General features: G+C 34.5%; 2 protein-coding genes across 2 annotated transcripts in view; both read right to left on the bottom strand.

Annotated features, from left to right (window-relative positions):
• The window catches only part of LOC112783537 (uncharacterized), a 72,091-nt gene that overhangs the window by 35,080 nt on the left and 15,281 nt on the right, over positions 1–21,730 (bottom strand). The gene's annotated exons all lie outside the window — the stretch shown is intronic.
• LOC112783539 (uncharacterized) lies at positions 17,693–21,447 on the bottom strand. The gene is made up of 2 exons (XM_025826524.3): positions 20,550–21,447; positions 17,693–20,473 (listed from the first exon to the last, which is right to left on the bottom strand). Exons 1-2 carry the CDS (start codon positions 21,309–21,311, stop codon positions 17,816–17,818), a joined length of 3,420 nt encoding a protein of 1,139 aa, XP_025682309.3. The 5' UTR covers positions 21,312–21,447; the 3' UTR covers positions 17,693–17,815.

The following is a 21,730-nucleotide window of genomic DNA, read 5'->3' as shown; positions in this document are numbered from 1 at the left end:
CTCTCCCTCGGTTCTGGCCTTCCTCGCGATGACACCACGGCGGCGACAGTGGCAGTGATGCCCACCGGCGCCACCTCCCTTCCGTCCTCTTCTCTTCCCTCTCCGGTTCTCCCCCTCTTCTCTTTTCCCTTTCTGTTCTTTTGTTCTGCTGTTGGAAGGGGTAAGGGTGGCTAGGGTTTTGGTGAGTGTGTGAGGGAGTGTGCTATGTCAAAGTTAGGGTTAGAATTTTGGTTTGGAAAAAAAAGAGAAGGGTATTATAGGAATTTTACATTCTACCCTCCTTAAAAAAAATTTTTGCCCTCGAAAATTGATATAACCTGCAAGACTTTATTTGATTTTAGCACTTTACCAAACATGAGAAAGAAGTATAAAGAGATGCAAAAGTTACAAGATAGGTTTTTGTTAAAAAATATGCGGTTGACATTCACCGACTCACATTTCCTTGACAGCTTAGATGTACATAGCACTCTTCACTTCGTTCGTTAATCTCCTCAAAATACCTTCTTACTTCATACTCTCCTTGGTTCTGTAGTATATATCTACGGAAGCAACCGGTCTTACGTCATGTCTTAGAATTACAACTTTTCGAACTTCAGCATCAATAAGCTGTGTCTTAATGAATTAACGTATCGTTTGCTATCTGGGAATCGCACGTGACACCGAAACAAGCACGGGTTTACTCAAAAGGATTCGAAACCTAAAAAGAGAAAAGCAAACATCACAGATGGTATTCGCACGAACGTGGAAGGATGTTTAAGATTTCAATTAAACAATGATGTACAGAAACAATGAAGTGTCCCAGAAAGAGAGTCAATTGAATCTTAACGAGAAAATCTGAATCAAAAAATTTTTGATAGAAACAATAAAAGAAAAGATAGTGCATTAGGTCAAAACAAGTTTAAGTTGGATCAAAGAAGTACAAAGTTTACTAAAAGAAGATAACCAAAGTTAATGACAGTGTTTTTTTTTTTTTCTCAAAAAGATTTAAGTGGATGATTAGGGACACGATAAGGCAAGAAAAGAATCAAATCAATAACTTTTTCAAAGAAGATCTGGAACAAGAATTCGAGGAGAATATTAGAAGATATGATGTATCATAGTAAAGCAAGTTCAGATTACATCAAGGAGTTACATAGTTCACGTAAAGGAATGCAACGTCAACACCTATGTTGTCGAGAATCTATGGAATAGCCAAAAGCATGACGATAAGATCGAGATATGCATAAGATGTAGGACGTGAAACAAAATAATCAAATTTCCAATTTCAACAAGGATTAAAACAAGGAACTCTTGATATGAAATATAGCGAAGTGAACGATAAATAAAATCACGCGGCACGGTTATAGCACATACTTCAACACAAACCATCACAAGAAGAACGCCTAACATTCCCAAACTTAAAGATTACCATTACTTAAATAAAAGAAACGAAAGAGTTTAGAAGAACTATTTCTCGCAAGTTATAATTTCTAGCTATCCGTATGCTCCATGCTAAACAATCATACCACAAGATGTGACGACGCTAGATAGAATATAGATTTTTTTTTTCAACAAAACTAGAAAGCGAACAAAACAAAACAAAGTCCAGCAGAACAATATCATCATAGCATAAGAGGCTTTAGGGCATAAGTAATTGTTGAAATCACCGAAAAAGCTTCATCATATTCCTTATTCTATAACCATTCCTCATTAGCATCATCATCAAGACTCTAAAAAGGCCAAAAATAATGAAAGTATTGCAAATAATTGAGAGAGTAAATTAGGAAAAGGACATAGATGTTGCATCCAAAATTAGAAGCTAGCATATATAAAAAATGGTATTACTTAAAAATTTTTATTTCTAAACATCAACAACCAAAACAAAACGAAATATTCAAACACAATCAATCAAAGCATACAGATAAAGGAAAGATTCAAAACAACCAAATACAACGTATGATAAAATCCAAAATAAATGAACCAATTAAAAAAGAAAACTCATGAAAAGAAAGAAAAAAAATGATAAATTTACATCTTCAAGATCAAATTGTGATCAATCCATACCCATTATTTCCTAGGTTAACAAGTTATGATGAAACAACTCATGATCAAATCCAAAAACTCAAAAAGAACTCAAAGTACAAAAATTTATTCATCAATTTATTTAGAGTATAGACATCCCCAATTTTCATACATTACAAACAAGAAATTTTTCAATCTCCATCGCCCACAATTTCAGTGCAAGGTGTCAAATACAGATGGGCTAGCAATTTAAAATATTTTCGACATAATTCTATAATCATGAAAGAAAACTTATGTAACATATAGAAGTTTATGACTCAATATAGTATTTATTCTACAAGCACATGACTCTCAAGTGAGCATTACCATACTAATCATATGAATTTAAAAGGAAAAATTCTTCCTTGATATCTTAAAAGCGAAATATCTAAAGGAAATAGCATCAATCAATCAAGAGTCATCACTATATCATAAAGCCAATGACGTATAAGTTGAGCAATTAGAATTTAGTTCTTTCACTCTTTGTTCATGGAAGAATAATAACAAAAATAACTAAATAAATAATCGCATAAGTATGAAAGTCAAGTTTAAACCATAAACACTTTATGAATAAGATAAGATATGAAAACCTCCTAGCTCACTATTAACTTATTTTAGCAATTTTCAACCAAGATTCATCAAGTTACAACCGCATCAATCACCAATTCAGCAACACTTACATATTATTAAACTACTTTACAGCAGCAACCAATAACCTCATGCATCCCTCAAAAGCAATTAACTCAGATTATTTATTTGTTAATGATCACTAATCAAGCAACATATATCAGCAAAGAACTATCTAAATTAGTAACTAACTCTCACATGCAAGCTACAATTTAACACATATTCAAGATAATCGTCATATGCTTTATAATCATTAGAATATAACAAGGAAAAAAACTTGTATATAAACTTTGTTCAGCTTTGAGAATTTAGATATCTAGTCTTTTTCGTTGAAAATCAATAAAAAATTATTTTCAATATGCAAGATCTATAATCCTAATCTCACAAGGCACTACAAATCAAGAAAATTAATCTTTCTAAACTTTTGAGAATAAAAACTAGTTAAGAGCAGGAAAACTCTCAAAAAACTAAGATTGAGAGAATTCTCAAGTTTTAGATCTTAGCCAAGAGCAAAATTCATTATCTAATCACCAACAAAAAGCAAGCGTTCATAATCTAGATATCACTTGAACAATCAGAAAAATAGTTCCATAACAGAAAAACCATATTTGACAACATAGTACCATAATAGGACCAAATCAGCAAATTAAAAAAAAACTCAACCAAACTTCTAGATTGAAAAACATTTCAATCCAGCCAATTAATCACCCAAATAATTCACTACACCTAAGTAGAGAAAATCATTAATCTAACAAACATCAATAACACTTCATTCATATGTTTATCGCATAATTCTTCTCCTTGAGCAACTGAATAACAATTTTTTTTTTCTTAAAATTATTGATTTGAAAGAAAGGATCACAAGCAACTCAAAATCTAGTCATAACTTCAAAGATTATCAACATAAAAATAAAAATTCAGATATCGCTTATCAAGTCCAAAACAAGGCATCTCGTTTAGTAACTCAAGGAATTCAAGCAATCCAAAATTTCAAATACAGCTCTATAAAGGAATTAGATAGTAATTCACAGCAAACACCAATCGGATCTTCTAAGTATTTTATGAAATATTGACATCAGGAATCATAGAGAACAACACAAAGATGAAAAAGATTAAAGCATGCATTCACAAAAAGGGAAAAGATTAGAACTAGTTACAAGGCAGAAATCGCGAACCGGAACTGAAACTGAAACTATTGCAAGAACACGTTCGAGAAAATCTAGCAAGGAATAGGGCAAGATTGGGTACAAAATGACAAGAGTAGTAAGAAGAGGCAGAGGACAGATGATCACAATAATCAGAAGACAATAATGACATAGAGGACAAAGAGGATATTCCTATAGGCCTTTGATAGTCCCACAATTTGTACAAATAGGCGCGCTTCTATTTATACAATTGTGATACTACCATAGGACACTTGCTCCATATTACACAGATTAAACCTAAGCTCTGATACCACTTTGTCATGGCCCAAAACGAGCCATGACCGGCGCTCAGGAAAATAATCCCTAGCAAGCTTAACCGACTCAACGATAAATTAAAAAAAAAAAAACAAATATTTGAAATAGAAAATTACAGTTTCTAAAATGAATAATTACATATTTTTAATAAAAGATAAAATAAATAAAATATGGATGGATCCTGCCTGTGACATATGGAGCATATACATCTAAGAACTCGACAAAAATAGATACTCATTGCAGATCGTGACTCTTGATTAGAAAATCTCACATAGTCACGTATTTGTTCCTGAAAAATATTTTTAGAAAAAGAGTGAGTTTTGCAACTCAGTGACTAGACAATACATCTATAATCCACATGAGACCATATAAACATTATTATCAAAGTAATTTAAATTAGAAAATAGCAGTTGATAATAATAAGTGAATCAATAAGGGAGTTCTCATACAGAAATCAAATCAAAAGTCCACACATGGGCGGCTCCACCTCTATGGGTAGCCCTTTCCTCTTGTGTGTCCTAACAGAATAATAGATCTAACGTGTGGCCTACACGTTAGGCTAGCAACACCCCTGCTAGCTGGAGTCTGAGTCAGATGCATCTAAGTTAACGTCATAACCGCCGTTAACTACGGTTTTCTAATACGAGCCCCCCAAACCAATTCAAAACATATAGTTTCAAATACAATGAATCTTCAATCTCTCAAATATATAAAGTATCGAATCAAATCAATCAGATAATATTTTTTTATCAGAAATCTTTTCAAATCATAATTTCTCAATCATAAAAAAATATTTCATAATTTCAAAGTGGATGCCAACAAATACTTTAATATTTCAAAAGTATATATTCGAATAAAATCAATATTCTAAAATAATATAAAGCTTTATCAAACATATATATAGTCTCATGTAAAATTTCTAAAGTATAAATTTCATAAAAATAATTATTCAGCTATAATAAATCAATTATTCTAATAAGATCAAAGTTCTTCAATAACAGTTTTATAAATATAATTAAAAAACTCATAATAACATCAACCAAAAGCTTATCGGTTATAAATGTAAAGCCTACTCACAGCATGGTCCTAACGGACCGAAGAGACCAAACCCAAAGTGTCGAATTCAAGATAAGGAGGATTGAAGTAGAATAAAACGAATGAGCGCAGAATTTGGACCGGAGTAGCGACAAAATGGAGCTGGCGATAGTCCCGGAAATCTAAAACAGGCAAAACTAAAATTGAATTAAAACAAGGACAAGACAGATTAAATGGTGGCATAATAGGACATGAAAGGTAGAGCAAAATCAAAGAAAAAGGCTGGACCGGGATAATGACAGGAACAGTTCAGCTCCGGTGGCAACGACGACTTGGTTCAGGTACATCCAAACAGCGACAGGAACAACGCAGCAACAGACGTCCCTCCTTGGCGGCAGAGGTGCGGTGGCCATAGCAGCAGCAACAGCAGCGGAGTTCCAACGGCGGTAGAACCTCCCTGCGACCACTTCTCACTCCACGCGCGTTCTGTTTCTCTCCCGGCGACAGATCTGGCGGCGCGAAACGGAGGCACGAACGGCCGCGATGGTGGCTGGGCTTGACGGCGACGACCCTTCCCGTGGCGGCTCTGGGTAGAACGGCGCGTCTTCCCTCTGTTTGCAAACCTCCATGGACGGCAACGATGAAGACCTCGACGGTGACGACGGCGACACGAGACGATGATGCCTCCTTCTCCTTGCGCGGCTCTCTCTCCCTCGGTTCTGGCCTTCCTCGCGATGACACCACGGCGGCGACAGTGGCAGTGATGCCCACCGGCGCCACCTCCCTTCCTTCCTCTTCTCTTCCCTCTCCGGTTCTCCCCCTCTTCTCTTTTCCCTTTCTGTTCTTTTGTTCTGCTGTTGGAAGGGGTAAGGGTGGCTAGGGTTTTGGTGAGTGTGTGAGGGAGTGTGCTATGTCAAAGTTAGGGTTAGAATTTTGGTTTGGAAAAAAAAGAGAAGGGTATTATAGGAATTTTACATCTACTCCTTTTTTCTATTAGGTGTTCCATTCCGACTCTCAAACAAGCCTTTAATGCTTTCTGGGACAGCCCAATCTCTATAAAAACATCTCAACCGCACCACACCTGTCACGTAAACTCACAGGGGAATATTAGGGGGACAATGACTTTGTTGAACAATATGAACAACCACCAATCAAATAAAAACACACTACACCTCTAAATTAATCTTCTAAATTTTAATATTAAAATAACCATCCGTACACTAGTAAAATGAACATCCGATATATCTATTGTTTACATTATTTAATATTTTCATTGTTTACCTATACTTTTCCAAACTCACAGAACACAAACAAATGATGAACACATTTGATCTTCTTTTTACACAAGACACAAATACTATCATACTGGCGCGTTATGCCTAATCTACTCAACCTTTCTTTAGTATTCACTCTACCGACTAAAACAAACCAATCAAACAGTTCAATTCTAGGCAGAACCAACCCTTTCCAGATCGAACTTGTGAAGCTATAACTCGTAATCTCCTCCGAAAGAGTCTCCGATTGCAACACCTGCATAAAAGAGTTAGTAGATAAAATATCTTTATTATCAAATTTCCAAACAAGATTATCTTCTCTGTCAGCTGATAGCTTCACTGGTCTTAACCTATCATAAAGTTGGTGAACTAGTTCCAACTCCCATTGAAACAGCTCCCTCCTCTAATGGAAATTCCAAATCCACTCTAACCAAAATCTTTGCTGGTTTAAAACAGAGAAGAACCTTGGAAAATGTGCTTTCAGAGGACCACTCTGGACCCAGTTATCTTCCCAAAACAGTGTCCTTCGTTCATCACCAACTTCCATTGCCAGCCCACTAATAACTTTTTCTTTTCCCTGTGCTTTTATATCCAACTGACAGATCTCTTTCTAGGGGCCACCCTTCACCAGTAAAGTCTGACTAGAAAGCATAACCTTGGGATTCAAATTGTTACACGAACAGATAATCTTCTTCCATAACGAACAATCTTCCTTGAAAAACCGCCACCACCACTTAAACAGCAGTGCTGTGTTCCTGAGCACTGCATCCCCGACCCCAACCCCAGCCTTTTTAGGTGCCTGAACCACTTCCCATAAGTTTATCCATATTACTTTTAAGACATGTTTCTCCTCCTACTAATGTCATGTCAACAACATTGCTTACTTGGCAAAATTTTAAAATCAACCGCTCAATTTTCGTCAAATCACCTATTATTTCCAAATCTGCAAAAAAAAAAAATACAAAAAAAATAAAAACACTAATAATTAGAAATTAACCTACAAAGACATTGAATGCATATTCTTATATTTATTATATCTTACCATTATAAACAATACAATAAGTTTATAACTCCAATAATTAATTTATATAAATAACTCATTAAATCTATTAAACATCCGTATTACAAATGTCATAATAATATTATTAATCATAAAAAAATTTACGTTACAAATATTCAAATTTCATAGTATTTGACCTACTTATATAAGTCTCTTATCACTATTCCTTCAAATAACATCAAATTTAGAACAAGAAATTTATTTTCGAACTACAAAATATCTCAAACTTACTCAATGAAGCATTATTCTTTGGACAATATTATCAAACAAACAGACAATTGGTTTATCAAAGTTTGCGTGGTTCGTCTATGAAAAACATTAACAACCACAAACGAAGAGGAGCCTCTTTGCTTAGAAATGATTATATTAGATGAAAAAGAGACAACTATATTTATTGCACATGTAATCAAACACCACAATATCTAACAATAAGGTAACTCTATATACTTTTCATAATCTCATTTATTAAATTATTAGTTACTAACCCAATACTTATTTCAGATCAAAGTGCTACAACAATTTTTGTACTATTTGATGGCGAAGAAAAAAAGGTGTTGGACACAACTGCTTCAAATCTAATGACATTGAAACACCACCCCTGTCACGGCCCAAAATGAGCCATGATCGGCGCTCAGGAAATAATCCCCCAGCAAGCCTAACCGACTCAAATATAAGTTGAATAAGAAAATTACAAATATTTTAAATAAATTTACAATGTCTAAAATAAATAATTACATATTTTTAACAAACAAAAATAAAATAAATATGGGTGGATCCTGCCTGTGACATATGGAGCAGATAACGTCTAAGAACTCAACAACGAATAGATACCCATTGCAGATCATTACTCTTGAATAGAAAGACTCACATAATCAAATATTTATTCCTGAAAAATATTTTTAGAAAAACGGAGTGAGTTTTGCAACCCAGTGACTAGACAGTACATCTATAATTCACATGAGACCATATAAATATAATTTTAGTTAGAAGATAATAATTTATATAAATAAGTGAATCAATAAGGGAGTTCTCATACAGAAATCAAATCAAAAGTCCACACTTGGGCGGCTCCACCTCTATGGGTAGCCCTTTCCTCTTGTGTGTCCTAACGGAATATCAGATCTAACGTGTGGCCTACACGTTAGGCTAGCAACACCCCTGCTAGCTGGAGTCTGAGTCAGATGCATCTAAGTTAACGTCATAACCGCCGTTAACTACGGTTTTCTAATACGAGCCTCTCAAACCAATTCAAAACATATAGTTTCAAATACAATAATTCTTTAATCTCTCAAATATACAAGGTATCGAATCAAATCAATCAGATAATACTTTCTTATTAGAAATATTTTCAAATCATACTTTTTCAATCATAGAAACATATTTCATAATTTCAAAGTCAATAAGTACTAACAAATACTTCAATGCTTCAAAAGTATATATTCAAGTAAAATCAAATGTTCTAAAATAATATAAAACTTCATCAAATATATATATAGTCTCATGTAAAATTTCTAAGATATGAACTTCATAAAAATATTTTTTTCAATTATAATAAATTAATTATTTTAATCAAATCAAAGTTCTTCAACAATAGTTTTATAAATGTAATTAAAAACTCAGAATAGCATAAACCAACAAAATTAACGGTTATAAATGTAAAGCCTACTCACAAATTGGTCCCAAGGGACCGAAGAAACCAAACCAGAGTGCCAAGGAAGGTTGAAGTAGAACGGAATGAAAGAGCACGAAATTTGGACCGAGGTAGTAGCAACAACTTCGATTTCTCACTGCAGCAACCTCAACAACAGCCCAAAGGAAATAAGAGGATGGAGCATCAGCAGCTCCGGTGACCCCCCACCGGCAAGGACAGAACAGGCAGAAGCAAAGCTGAGCTAGGGCAAACTTGCAGAGGTTCCAACAGCGGCTTTCGGCGACGTCAGCGCGATCCCCGGTGACCAGAGGCACGGTGGCGCAGCTTGCGACAACGGCGGAGGCGTACCAGCTCCCCCTCCTCGCGAGACTCTCCTCTCTCTAGCCATTGTGTTTCTCTCTCTCTGAGAGCTCCTCTCTCTCTCTTCGAAGCCCCATACCTGCAGCCGCGACAGCAACAACGAAGCTCCCCTTCCAGCGGTAGGGACAGTCTCCAGGGACAGCACCTCCTCTCTCGCGCATCTTCCTTTCTCCTTCCCCCATTCCCTGTTTCGAACTCCTTCTCCCTCTCCCTACCTGATCCGCAGCAACGACGGCGACGTCCAGCCTCACCGGTGTCACCCCCTTCTCCCCCTCTTCTTCCTTTCTTCTCCCTCTCTGTTTTCTCTCGCTATTTTTCTTTCTTTCATTCTCAGCAGGGTGTGTGTGTGTGTGTTAGGAGAGGGTTAGGGTTTAGAAAAGGGGTAAAGGGTAGTTTAGGTATTTTGATAAAATTAAAGGGTATATGTAAAATGTTTCAAAATATCTTGAGATGTTACATTCTACCCCCCTAAAAAAAAAATTTTCGCCCTCGAAAATTGATACTGTATGAAAAATGTTAAATGGTTTTAGCCCTTTTTCCAAACATGAGAAAGAAGTATAATCGGGTGCAAAAATTACAGCATAGGTGTGTGTTAAAATGATGCGGTTGACATTTACGCCCTCTTGTTCTCTTGATAAGTCAAACACACATGGCGCTTTTCACTTTGTCCATCACTCCCAAAGTACATTCGAAAGTCAAACGTCAACACTAACTTTTCTACTTGTACCAAAATCTCCTTAACTTCCTCCTCGAAATACTCTTAATTCATAATCTTCTTGACGTCGCAAGGTCCTAAAACTAACGTATTGCTCGCTGTATCTAGAGATTACACGTTAACCAATAGAATCTCGAGTTTACTCAAAGGAATACAAAACTTAGGAAGAGAAGAACAAGCATCTCAGATGCTGTTCGCAGGAATTCGAAAGGATGTGTAAGATCGCAATAATTAAACAAGGATGTACAGAAACAATGAAATGTGCCAAAAGAGAGTTAAGCCACATATTAACAAGGAAATTTGAATCGAGGGACTTCGATGGAAGCAATAAAAGGGAAGATGGAGTATTAGGTCGGAACAAGTTCAAAATGAATAAAAGAAGTACAAAGCTCACAAGAGATGGCCACTAAAGTCGATGACAATGTTCACAAGGATTTAAAAGAAAGATTAGAAACACAATCAAATAAGACATCCATCAACAATGAATAAAACTAAGAGAATTATTTCACATCCTCAAGGAAAAATATGAGACAAACATTTCAAAAGAAATAATAAAAGCATAAAGTTATCACGTCACACAAATTCAAGTTGAAACAAAAAGATTCAAGGTTTATGAATTTAAGATTAATAGCAATCAAGGGCAAAGGTTTTTTTTTTTTTTCAAGAACCTTGGGGGATACTAGATGCACAATCAAGCGAGGATATGCATTAGTAAAAAGACAAAATCAACAACAGAGAAAGCAAGCAAAATATAAATTAAAATAAGATAACACATTCTGGAATAGACAACTTAACAGTCATAAAATAAAAAAATAGTAACTATCACAAAGTCGGCATGCTTCTTTTCCCTTTCTATAGAAATCTTCGACTAAGTACCTTTGAGATTATTAGTTTATTACCATGACTTTGGACCTTAAATAGTTACATCAATATAAAATTTGATATCTCCTAACTCAAAATAGTAGAAAGTTATGTAATACATAGCAAGAAATGTAATTGATCTCCTTGTCCCTTAAGCAAGAATTTACATATACATTTAGGTATTTAACTCCTTATGGTCGCTGTTGGTAAAATACAGTCATGTGATTTCTTATAATCATGCAGCTAGACTTAGTATGAAGTTCTAAATAAATTCACAAATAAAATACTGATAATAATAAAACTAAACTTTGAAGTACTGCCAATTAATATACTAAAATCAGTTAAAATAACTATTTTTTTTAAATATAATCCAACACATAGTAAAAGAAATTTAGAAAATTGGTATGAGGTCATATTTTTTATAAAGATAAAACACCAAAAAGAAAATTCACCTTCATAAATAGTCAAGTGAACTTAAAGCTCATAAACTTAGGACAAACTCAAATACATATATTAAATCTAAATATTTGAAAATATATCTCCCAAATCCTTGTCGTATCTTGGAAAATATATAAAGAATTTTTTTTTTGGTATATACGGAGCCTTTCACAAATTTCCAACCCAGAAGTGAGACTAAGAAACCCAAAAATAACCATTACATACAAATTAAGAAACTCAATAGTCCAATCACCAAAGAAATTGACTTGCTTGTTACTTAGAAAATCTCAATGATCTCTATTAATATTAGTCATATAACCATATTTTGGGTTCAATCATAGTAGAAATTCATTTATCACTCTTTTCTTCATATATATTATTGTCTTGAGTGCACATGTATACAAATTGTAAGCTTGTAGCTTTCTAAGAAACATTTAGCTCATGTTATATTTTATTATCTTATTATCAAAATATAAGAAAAATCAATCAAAATTACAAAATTAATATTTAGTATACTATAATAAAATTAATGTAAAATATCAGTTAGATTATCAAAATCAAAGTACAAGATCTGGCAAGACAAACTGGAAAGGATGCAATTTCAGTGTATTAGAAAGTATAAGAGATTTATTGACAACTCTCTATTTTAGGTCAAACGTTTTTGTATTTTCTGTCACAAGAATAGCATTTAAGTATATACACAAAATACAAAAACCAAAAAGCAACTATATCACATGAATGGCAAGAGAAATGACAAGTGTGGTACGTGTCAATGTCTTTGTTGTAAGAATTAATAAGAAGAAAAGAATTTTTTTTTTTTTTTGGAAAAGATTACACCAATTAATTCATGGTGATAAAAAAAATCATAAAAAAAGTAGCATTGTCCCATGCACTCCATTAATATAACACTTAACAATAAAACTCCCAACATATGCAACAATTCAAGGTTCAAACCAGAACATGATTAACTTGCACAAGGTAAAGTAACTTGAAGCAAAATGCTTTTTTTTTGGGATCATAAATTTAAAACAAGAAACAACTGAAAATCAGTAAACAGATTAGGAACTTGTAAGTAAAGGGTCTTCAATAAAAATCCAAACAAGCAAAGCATTGCAGAAGTGCGAGAGTAAAACTTGCATTGATTAAAAGTTTAAAACAAAGATCTATAAAGGAAGGAATCTTAAACATTCAAAGCACTTTACCATAAAATAAATAATGTTACAGTATTCAAAAATCAAACAAATAAAATGCATAAAAAGAGAGAACTAACCAACAAGTATAAGTTCAAAACTTTTGAAAGGTATTGAACACAATGCTCAATTCGGGCGTTGAAAAACAACAAAGAATTTTAGATTTCAGAACATGATTGAAAAACAAATTTAGGAGGAAAGAAAGACCTTCTTCAAAATTCAATACAATATTCAATACACAATAAACTAAACTGGTTTGAGTTATTTTTCACAGCAAGACAAGAGTATTAATCCAAAGCAGCATCAACCAGTAGGAAAACAAAAAGAAAAAGAAAAAGAAAGCACGGGTTTTAAAGAAGTGATTACTACACAGAAATTTCTATACACAAAATTCATGCCCCATAATTTGCACGCTATTTTGAGTTTTCTTACCATGAAAAATATGAAGCGTTGTCAGTATAGAGCAGAAGCAAAATGAGTCAAAGTTGAAATCCAAAAATTTTAGAATTAAAGGAATCCTAAGATTGAAAAGAGAAGAACTTGAAGGTTCCAGAAGAAATAGTACCCTTGAAAGAAAAGCCACGTTCAACAAACAAAACCATAGCAGAACAAATTATCAAACAAAAAGCTCAATCAAACTTTCAGATAGAAAAAGATCTTCAAATCAGCTAACACATCATAAAAAAATTTTCCACACCTAAACAGAGAAATTTATAATTCCAATCTAGCAAACAAGAATAACACTCCATATATATGTTTGTCACGTAGTTCTTCTACCAGAGCAACCGAATAACAGTTTTTAAATTTATTGATTCGAAAGAAAGAATCACGAGTGGTTCAAAATTCTGTTAACTTCAAAGATCATCAACATAAGAAGAACAAACTTGTTTTATTGAAATCCAGAACAAAACATCTAAATCAGCAGCTAAGTAAATCCACAATCCACAAATCTAAATACAATTCTATAACAGGAATAAGATAAAAATTCACAGCAAAAACATATCGAATCTTCTAGATAATGGATAAAATCTTGAAATCAAAAACCATAGAAAGCAACATGAATATGAAGAATATTAAAGCAAATATTCACAAAAACGAGGAAGATTGGAACTAGCTACAAGGCAGGAATCGTGAACCAAAACCGAAACTAAAGTCATTGCAAAAGCTAGTTCAAGAAAAGCTACCAAATAATAACTCAAGGTTGGGTACAAAGAAGAGGAAAGAGGTGTCAAGAATCGACAGATGACTCATGATGACAAGAACCAGAAGCCAAGAATGACAGAAAGACAAGGATGACATTCCTATAGGCCTCTGATAGTGCCACAATTTGTACAAATAGGCGCGCTTCTATTTATACAATTGTGATCCTACCATAGGACACTTGCTCCATATTACACAGATTAAACCTAAGCTCTGATACCACTTTGTCACGGCCCAAAATGAGCCATGATCGGCGCTCAGGAAATAATCCCCCAGCAAGCCTAACCGACTCAAATATAAGTTGAATAAGAAAATTACAAATATTTTAAATAAATTTACAATGTCTAAAATAAATAATTACATATTTTTAACAAACAAAAATAAAATAAATATGGGTGGATCCTGCCTGTGACATATGGAGCAGATGACGTCTAAGAACTCAACAACGAATAGATACCCATTGCAGATCATTACTCTTGAATAGAAAGACTCACATAATCAAATATTTATTCCTGAAAAATATTTTTAGAAAAACGGAGTGAGTTTTGCAACCCAGTGACTAGACAGTACATCTATAATTCACATGAGACCATATAAATATAATTTTAGTTAGAAGATAATAATTTATATAAATAAGTGAATCAATAAGGGAGTTCTCATACAGAAATCAAATCAAAAGTCCACACTTGGGCGGCTCCACCTCTATGGGTAGCCCTTTCCTCTTGTGTGTCCTAACGGAATATCAGATCTAACGTGTGGCCTACACGTTAGGCTAGCAACACCCCTGCTAGCTGGAGTCTGAGTCAGATGCATCTAAGTTAACGTCATAACCGCCGTTAACTACGGTTTTCTAATACGAGCCTCTCAAACCAATTCAAAACATATAGTTTCAAATACAATAATTCTTTAATCTCTCAAATATACAAGGTATCGAATCAAATCAATCAGATAATACTTTCTTATCAGAAATATTTTCAAATCATACTTTTTCAATCATAGAAACATATTTCATAATTTCAAAGTCAATAAGTACTAACAAATACTTCAATGCTTCAAAAGTATATATTCGAGTAAAATCAAATGTTCTAAAATAATATAAAACTTCATCAAATATATATATAGTCTCATGTAAAATTTCTAAGATATGAACTTCATAAAAATATTTTTTTCAATTATAATAAATTAATTATTTTAATCAAATCAAAGTTCTTCAACAATAGTTTTATAAATGTAATTAAAAACTCAGAATAGCATAAACCAACAAAATTAACGGTTATAAATGTAAAGCCTACTCACAAATTGGTCCCAAGGGACCGAAGAAACCAAACCAGAGTGCCAAGGAAGGTTGAAGTAGAACGGAATGAAAGAGCACGAAATTTGGACCGAGGTAGTAGCAACAACTTCGATTTCTCACTGCAGCAACCTCAACAACAGCCCAAAGGAAATAAGAGGATGGAGCATCAGCAGCTCCGGTGACCCCCACCGGCAAGGACAGAACAGGCAGAAGCAAAGCTGAGCTAGGGCAAACTTGCAGAGGTTCCAACAGCGGCTTCCGGCGACGTCAGCGCGATCCCCGGTGACCAGAGGCACGGTGGCGCAGCTTGCGACAACGGCGGAGGCATACCAGCTCCCCCTCCTCGCGAGACTCTCCTCTCTCTAGCCATTGTGTTTCTCTCTCTCTGAGAGCTCCTCTCTCTCTCTTCGAAGCCCCATACCTGCAGCCGCGACAGCAACAACGAAGCTCCCCTTCCAGCGGTAGGGACAGTCTCCAGGGACAGCACCTCCTCTCTCGCGCATCTTCCTTTCTCCTTCCCCCATTCCCTGTTTCGAACTCCTTCTCCCTCTCCCTACCTGATCCGCAGCAACGACGGCGACGTCCAGCCTCACCGGTGTCACCCCCTTCTCCCCCTCTTCTTCCTTTCTTCTCCCTCTCTGTTTTCTCTCGCTATTTTTCTTTCTTTCATTCTCAGCAGGGTATGTGTGTGTGTGTTAGGAGAGGGTTAGGGTTTAGAAAAGGGGTAAAGGGTAGTTTAGGTATTTTGATAAAATTAAAGGGTATATGTAAAATGTTTCAAAATATCTTGAGATGTTACAACCCCAATTGAAAAATTTATGCAACCTTACACTTATATTTGAAGTCAAAGTAAATGATTTTAATCTCAAAAAAGATTGTCAACAATACACTGTTACCAAGACATTTGCTCCAACCAAAGACACTGAACCTCAACACCCATTACAACAAATAAAACAGTTTATACTCCAGAAAAAATTCACTTATTTAAGACATCATTTTTATTTCTAATTTAAATTATTCATTGATTATAGGAACCAACTTCGCCAATACTAATATCATCAGACGAAAATCACATACCCATCAAGAAATTAAGGAGAAAGAAAATCATACAAATTCAAGACACATCTTCGGAAGAAGAACATACACGCAAAGATGGAACAAACAACACAATAGAAAGTGCATACAACTCAACCAATAAAGAAAAAGGAGGACGAACACTACATAAAAAGACTAAGTCTATCAACAAAAGCAAATGTAAAAATTAAATCACCAAATAAAAATGTCACTTTGTACAATTTTAACATCCAAATCTTTTGTACTACAAATTATTTTAAATAAAACACCTTTTAAATTTAACTTTAGTTTATACATATTTAATTTAATTCTACAAAACATAGCAATTTCTAATATTTATTATATACTATCATTAATTTACCGTTTTATGCATCGCGCGGATCTCATTCTAGTGATAAAGAATGTGAAATAATCAAATAACAATTAATTGATTTCTCAATTGTAAATGTAAACTAACTTGTTTTCAGTTTTAATTAAACCATAAATCAAGATAATTTCTTTATCTTGATAAAAAGTTCACGTAGAGCGTTATTTGACATTATGTCATGCCATTAGACAAGCTAATTTATAAGTATGGTTTTAATCAATTTGCCAATTTTATCATTAAGTAAAAATTATAAGATGAATTTAATTGTTATCCTTATTAGCAACTAATTTGAAAAAAAAATATTTTATGCTATTAAATTTTAATTATGTTGCAATAAATCGTAATTTGAATAAATAAATTTTAATCTTTTTATTAAAATGTAAATTCATTATATAATTATTTACATGCATAAAGCTGAGGACTTATTAATTTAGTATCTTTTTTTTGTTAATCGTTTACTTTTGCAACTTGCATAACCCTATTGTTCTGCTACTCATAAGAAGTTGAATATCCATATTCCATATAGCTCAGGTATTTTCTGAACTATAGTATTGTTAATGATATAGCGTTGTTGTTCCACTAAATGTTACTTGTTATCTTCAATCAATTGGTAATTAGTGTTTTTTATTGAACCGAATAATTTATTGTCATCAATAATAAACTATGCAGAATGCTAGAGTGTGTTGTTGCCAGAGAATAGAACTTCTTTTAAATTATTATTTTTTACATGATATAATGGAACTTTTTTGGCCACATATACTTCACCACAAGCTTAAGCTTAAGGTATGGATACTGCTGTATTGAATCAAGATTCAGAGCAAATGAATCAACAGGAGTTTAAGAAAATGGTGCATCAAAAGTAGAGGTGAATTTCAGAAAGGGAGCAATTAACTCAACTTCTCTACTACTATGTAAAGGTGTTGAAGTGTCACCAATTTTTTTACTTTAACATCATGAATCTATATTTATACTATTTATTTCAATTTTTCTTTAATGACTTTGTTATTAGCTATGTTGTTCTGTTTATGCAGAGGCTCTTCAGGAGATTAAACATCAAATGAAAATCTCTATTTCAAATTCGTACATATACATGCATCAAACATCTCTCATTTTTCTTATTTTATTACCACTTTTGATTCTTCAAAATAAAAATAAAAACACACACATGATCAAACAACAACACGGTTTCTCATCATCATCCACTTCTTCAGTTTTGCCTTTTTTATTGCAGTTGTGACATAGATCGTGTCAGCTAAATCTTCCACCCATCTGAAGTAAATATGCCTCCAAGTTTTCTTGAACCACAAAGTCCCAATAACTCCCCAAAACCCAGTTGCAAAGCCAATTGCAATGACAAAGTAGAACAACCACTTTTCCAACTTATCTAAGTTGCTGTCTTCATCTTCAAATTCGCTGCTCCCATGATCTTCATGTAAATAACCACATTTGTTGGGTAGAGGAGATCCACAAAGATATGGGTTGCTAGCATAACTGGATGGATTAAAAGTTAAAAACTGGTTACCTGTGGGAATTGGTCCAGAGAAGTTATTGTGTGACAAGTTTAACTGACTGAGTGATGTTAAAGCTGACATGCCGCTTGGAATTGTACCCGAGAGTTGGTTACTTGAAACATCAAAGGATTCAAGTGATCTCATATCCCCTATCATGTTAGGGATCTTTCCGATCAAATGATTGTTTGATAGATTCAAGGTATGCAATCCATCGAGCAATGTTATTCCTTTTGGAATGGAGCCAACCAAATTATTCTCGGACAAATCCATGTGGACTACAAGCTTCAATATTCTTATATAGTCAAGTTCTCTTCCTTTCACGACTTCTATCACATCCTCAGTTTGCCAATCTACTGGAGGAGGGGCGGGACTTGCAGCAATAGATGAATCAGGAGACAAATTGGGACCCTCAGCAAAAAGTATTGAACCATTTAAATTGGGAGCCTCGGCAACAGGTGAAGTAGGAGGCAAAGTGGGAGCCTGGGCAACAGGTGAAGTAGGAGACAAAGCGGGAGCCTCAAGAGTCATTCCTCGAAGATTGCCTATGCACCAAGGTATTGAACCATTTAAATTGTTGCGAGAAAGGTCCAAGATTTGAAGTGATGATAGTTCACATATCTGTGAAGGAATGCTACCACTTAACCTGTTTTGCCGCAATCTTAGAATTTGTAGTGAAGAAAATGTGTTAGCACTCCATGATGGGATGGTGCCAGAAAGTTGATTCTCTCCGAGATCCATGATCAACAATTGCGTCAAATTTCTGACAGACGCTAGAAACTTTCCATGAAAGTTGTTGTTGTTCAAATGCAACCATAACAGAGTGGAAAGACTCCCAAATGAGCTTGGAACAGCCCCTGAGAGTTTGTTGAATGACAAATTTATTTGTCCCCATTCTTTGTTATCCTTCCAACAATTGGGGATTTTACCAGATAGACTGTTCTTTGAAAGGTCAAGGACACTCAAATAATCAAGTTGACACAATGATTTTGGAATTGAACCATTTATGAGGTTATTTCCAAGAATCAAGGACCCCAAACTGGGCATTATATGACCAATATGTTCAGGAAGTGAGCCGCTGATTTGATTATGTGAGAGATTCAAATACCACATTTCTGGGATAAACAAAGGCCAACTTTTTTCCCCTATAATGGGTCCATTCAAATAGTTTGAAGATAGATCCAAGTGTGATAGAACCCCAAGTTTTTGAAAATCAATACAAATTCTCCCATCTAATTTATTCCTGGAAAGATCAAGGAAAGACAGATTTACAAGTTGGTTAAGACTTGCAGGGATGATCCCTTTTAAATAATTATTTGACAAATCAAGGATAGTCAGATTTATAAGTTGGCCAAGACTCAAAGGAATGGATCCCGTTAGATAATTATTTGAAACAACAAAATTTTGTAAATTTACAAGTTGTTCAAAATTTTGAATAATCGTTCCATTAAATGAATTATTTGAAAGATCGACCACCTGTAAATTTATACATTGTCCCAAAAAATTAGGAAGATTCCCTTCTAACTTGTTGTTGGATAGATATAATGTTTTCAATTTCAGTAATTTTCCAAAAGAAGAGGGAATGGGACCATAGAAAAAATTATTTTGGAGATCAAGGTTGCTTAGATTTTCAAGTTGTCCTAACCAAGATGGCAAATGATTGTTAAATTCATTTTGACTCAAGTCAAGATTCTCCAAATCATGTCTAATGCAGCTAGACAAATCATTGTTTCCAATGGATTCTTTTCGGAGTCTATTTCCTGCTATATATAACCTTTTCAGGTGACACATGCTTTTCAAAATGGATGAAATGGAACATTCCATAGATGTTAATTTATTAATTGAAAGATTGAGATAGACAAGTTTCTTTAACTCAATAAACCAATATGGAACTGAAGTAAAAGAGTTGCCATAAAGGTCAAGAGACTCGATGCTAGTTATATTTTGTAAAGCAACGGGAATTCTACCTTGGAAGTTATTAGATGAAAGAAAAAGATGTTTGAGTTTTTTAAACTTGTGAAACCAGGATGGAAGAGAGTCAAAATTATTCTCAGAAAGGTCCAAAAATTCAATGGAAGTTGCATTTTGAAAAGCATTTGGAATTGGGCCATGAAGATAACACCATGAAAGATCAAGATACTCAAGTTTCTTGAAGTTGCCAAACCAAGATGGAATTGAAGTAAGATTGTTCCCACCAAGATCAAGATGCACAAGAGATGTCATGTTTTGTAAAGCATCCAAATTTGACACACTAAATCCATTGTGGGCAAGACTTAGGAATTGAAGATTAGGAGCAGTGATAGTGAGATTAATATTAACCTGAGCGAGGAACAAGAAGCAACTTTGTCAAGTCCATGAATTATGAACCATCCAAGTAATAAGTTAGGACAAATACCTGAAACCAAGTGTAAATAAAGCTCATATCAAGGTGTTCCAGCAATGGCAATTGAGAAATCCAATTGATGTTGCTGTCTGGTGAAAATTCGTTCCAACTCAGATCAAGAAAGTGGAGGTTGGTGAGATTTCCAAGATTGCTGGGTATTCCCCCGCCAAAACCAGCATCAGCGAGGGATAAATACCTGAGGCGGTGCATAGAACCAATGAACATCGGTATGGGACTCCAACAGAAGTGATTTCCACTCAAGTCCAAATGAGTCAAGTATTCCAGTTCCAGTAGGGACGAATTAACATTCGTAGCTTTTAATTGATCGATGAAAGGGTCACATTCACTTGATAACGACTCCTCATAATCATGTTCTTCCGACGTGTATTCAATTTGTGCCTCGGATCTCCTGCATTTCACATAAGGAGTGGTGAGATCAAGCATGACAACATGACCAGTAACATTGTCACAACCGATCCCTTTCCATCGACAGCAGTCATCGCCATGCCATGAGGAAAGCATGTTTGATGAATCATTCAGGGATGCTTTGAACTTCATAAGAGCCTGCCTTTCTCTTTCAAGACATGGAGGGTGGAGGAGAGTCGTTGAATTTGCAGAAATACATAACTCTGCAATTTCAGCCGCCACCACTACAAGTACCAATAGTGCGCATGCAGTAACACTTTGGTATCTAACTCTCATTTTCAGTGGAATATAATAGATATTATTGATGATATCTGATTTGTTTGTGCCTTTCACTCCACTCAACCACATTATATATACATACTGATCATGAACAAGTTATGAATAATGATGGTTACTTTCTTGGAAGAATCATAATGGAAAAATAAACCCAACCTTTACGTTCCAAGACCAAGAGTCAACTCTTGCATGTGTGGTACGGTCCCAGCAGTCTCCAAGTCTTTGAAGAAGTCTCTGTGAGTTTGTAATTATTGGTGGAGTAACAAATACGTGTTGGAAAAAAATGTGTACCAATCTGACATGGATGCCACTCTTTCTTTTCATTTTGCATGTGCATGATCCCTTAACCGACGACTCATTGACTCTATCCCCTCTTCTTACGCCAACAAAACTCAATGCTTATTTCCGATTCCTTTTTATTTGATCCTTGTGTTTTTTTCAAACTAATCATTTCACTTTTATTTAAGAGATATTATTCTCAATATAAAATA

Source organism: Arachis hypogaea, chromosome 20 (genome assembly GCF_003086295.3).
Source record: "Arachis hypogaea cultivar Tifrunner chromosome 20, arahy.Tifrunner.gnm2.J5K5, whole genome shotgun sequence".
NCBI lineage: Eukaryota > Viridiplantae > Streptophyta > Magnoliopsida > Fabales > Fabaceae > Arachis > Arachis hypogaea.
This window is presented reverse-complemented; position numbering and strand designations above follow the sequence as displayed.

Bases quoted from the DNA above. Each gene is read 5' to 3' on its own strand.
- LOC112783539 (XM_025826524.3), bottom strand. From the start codon at position 21,311: ATGTGGTTGAGTGGAGTGAAAGGCACAAACAAATCAGATATCATCAAT. The intron at 20,474-20,549 runs GTATTTGTCCTA...TTCCTCGCTCAG, and splicing joins TTATTTACACTTGGTTTCAG to GTTAATATTAATCTCACTAT.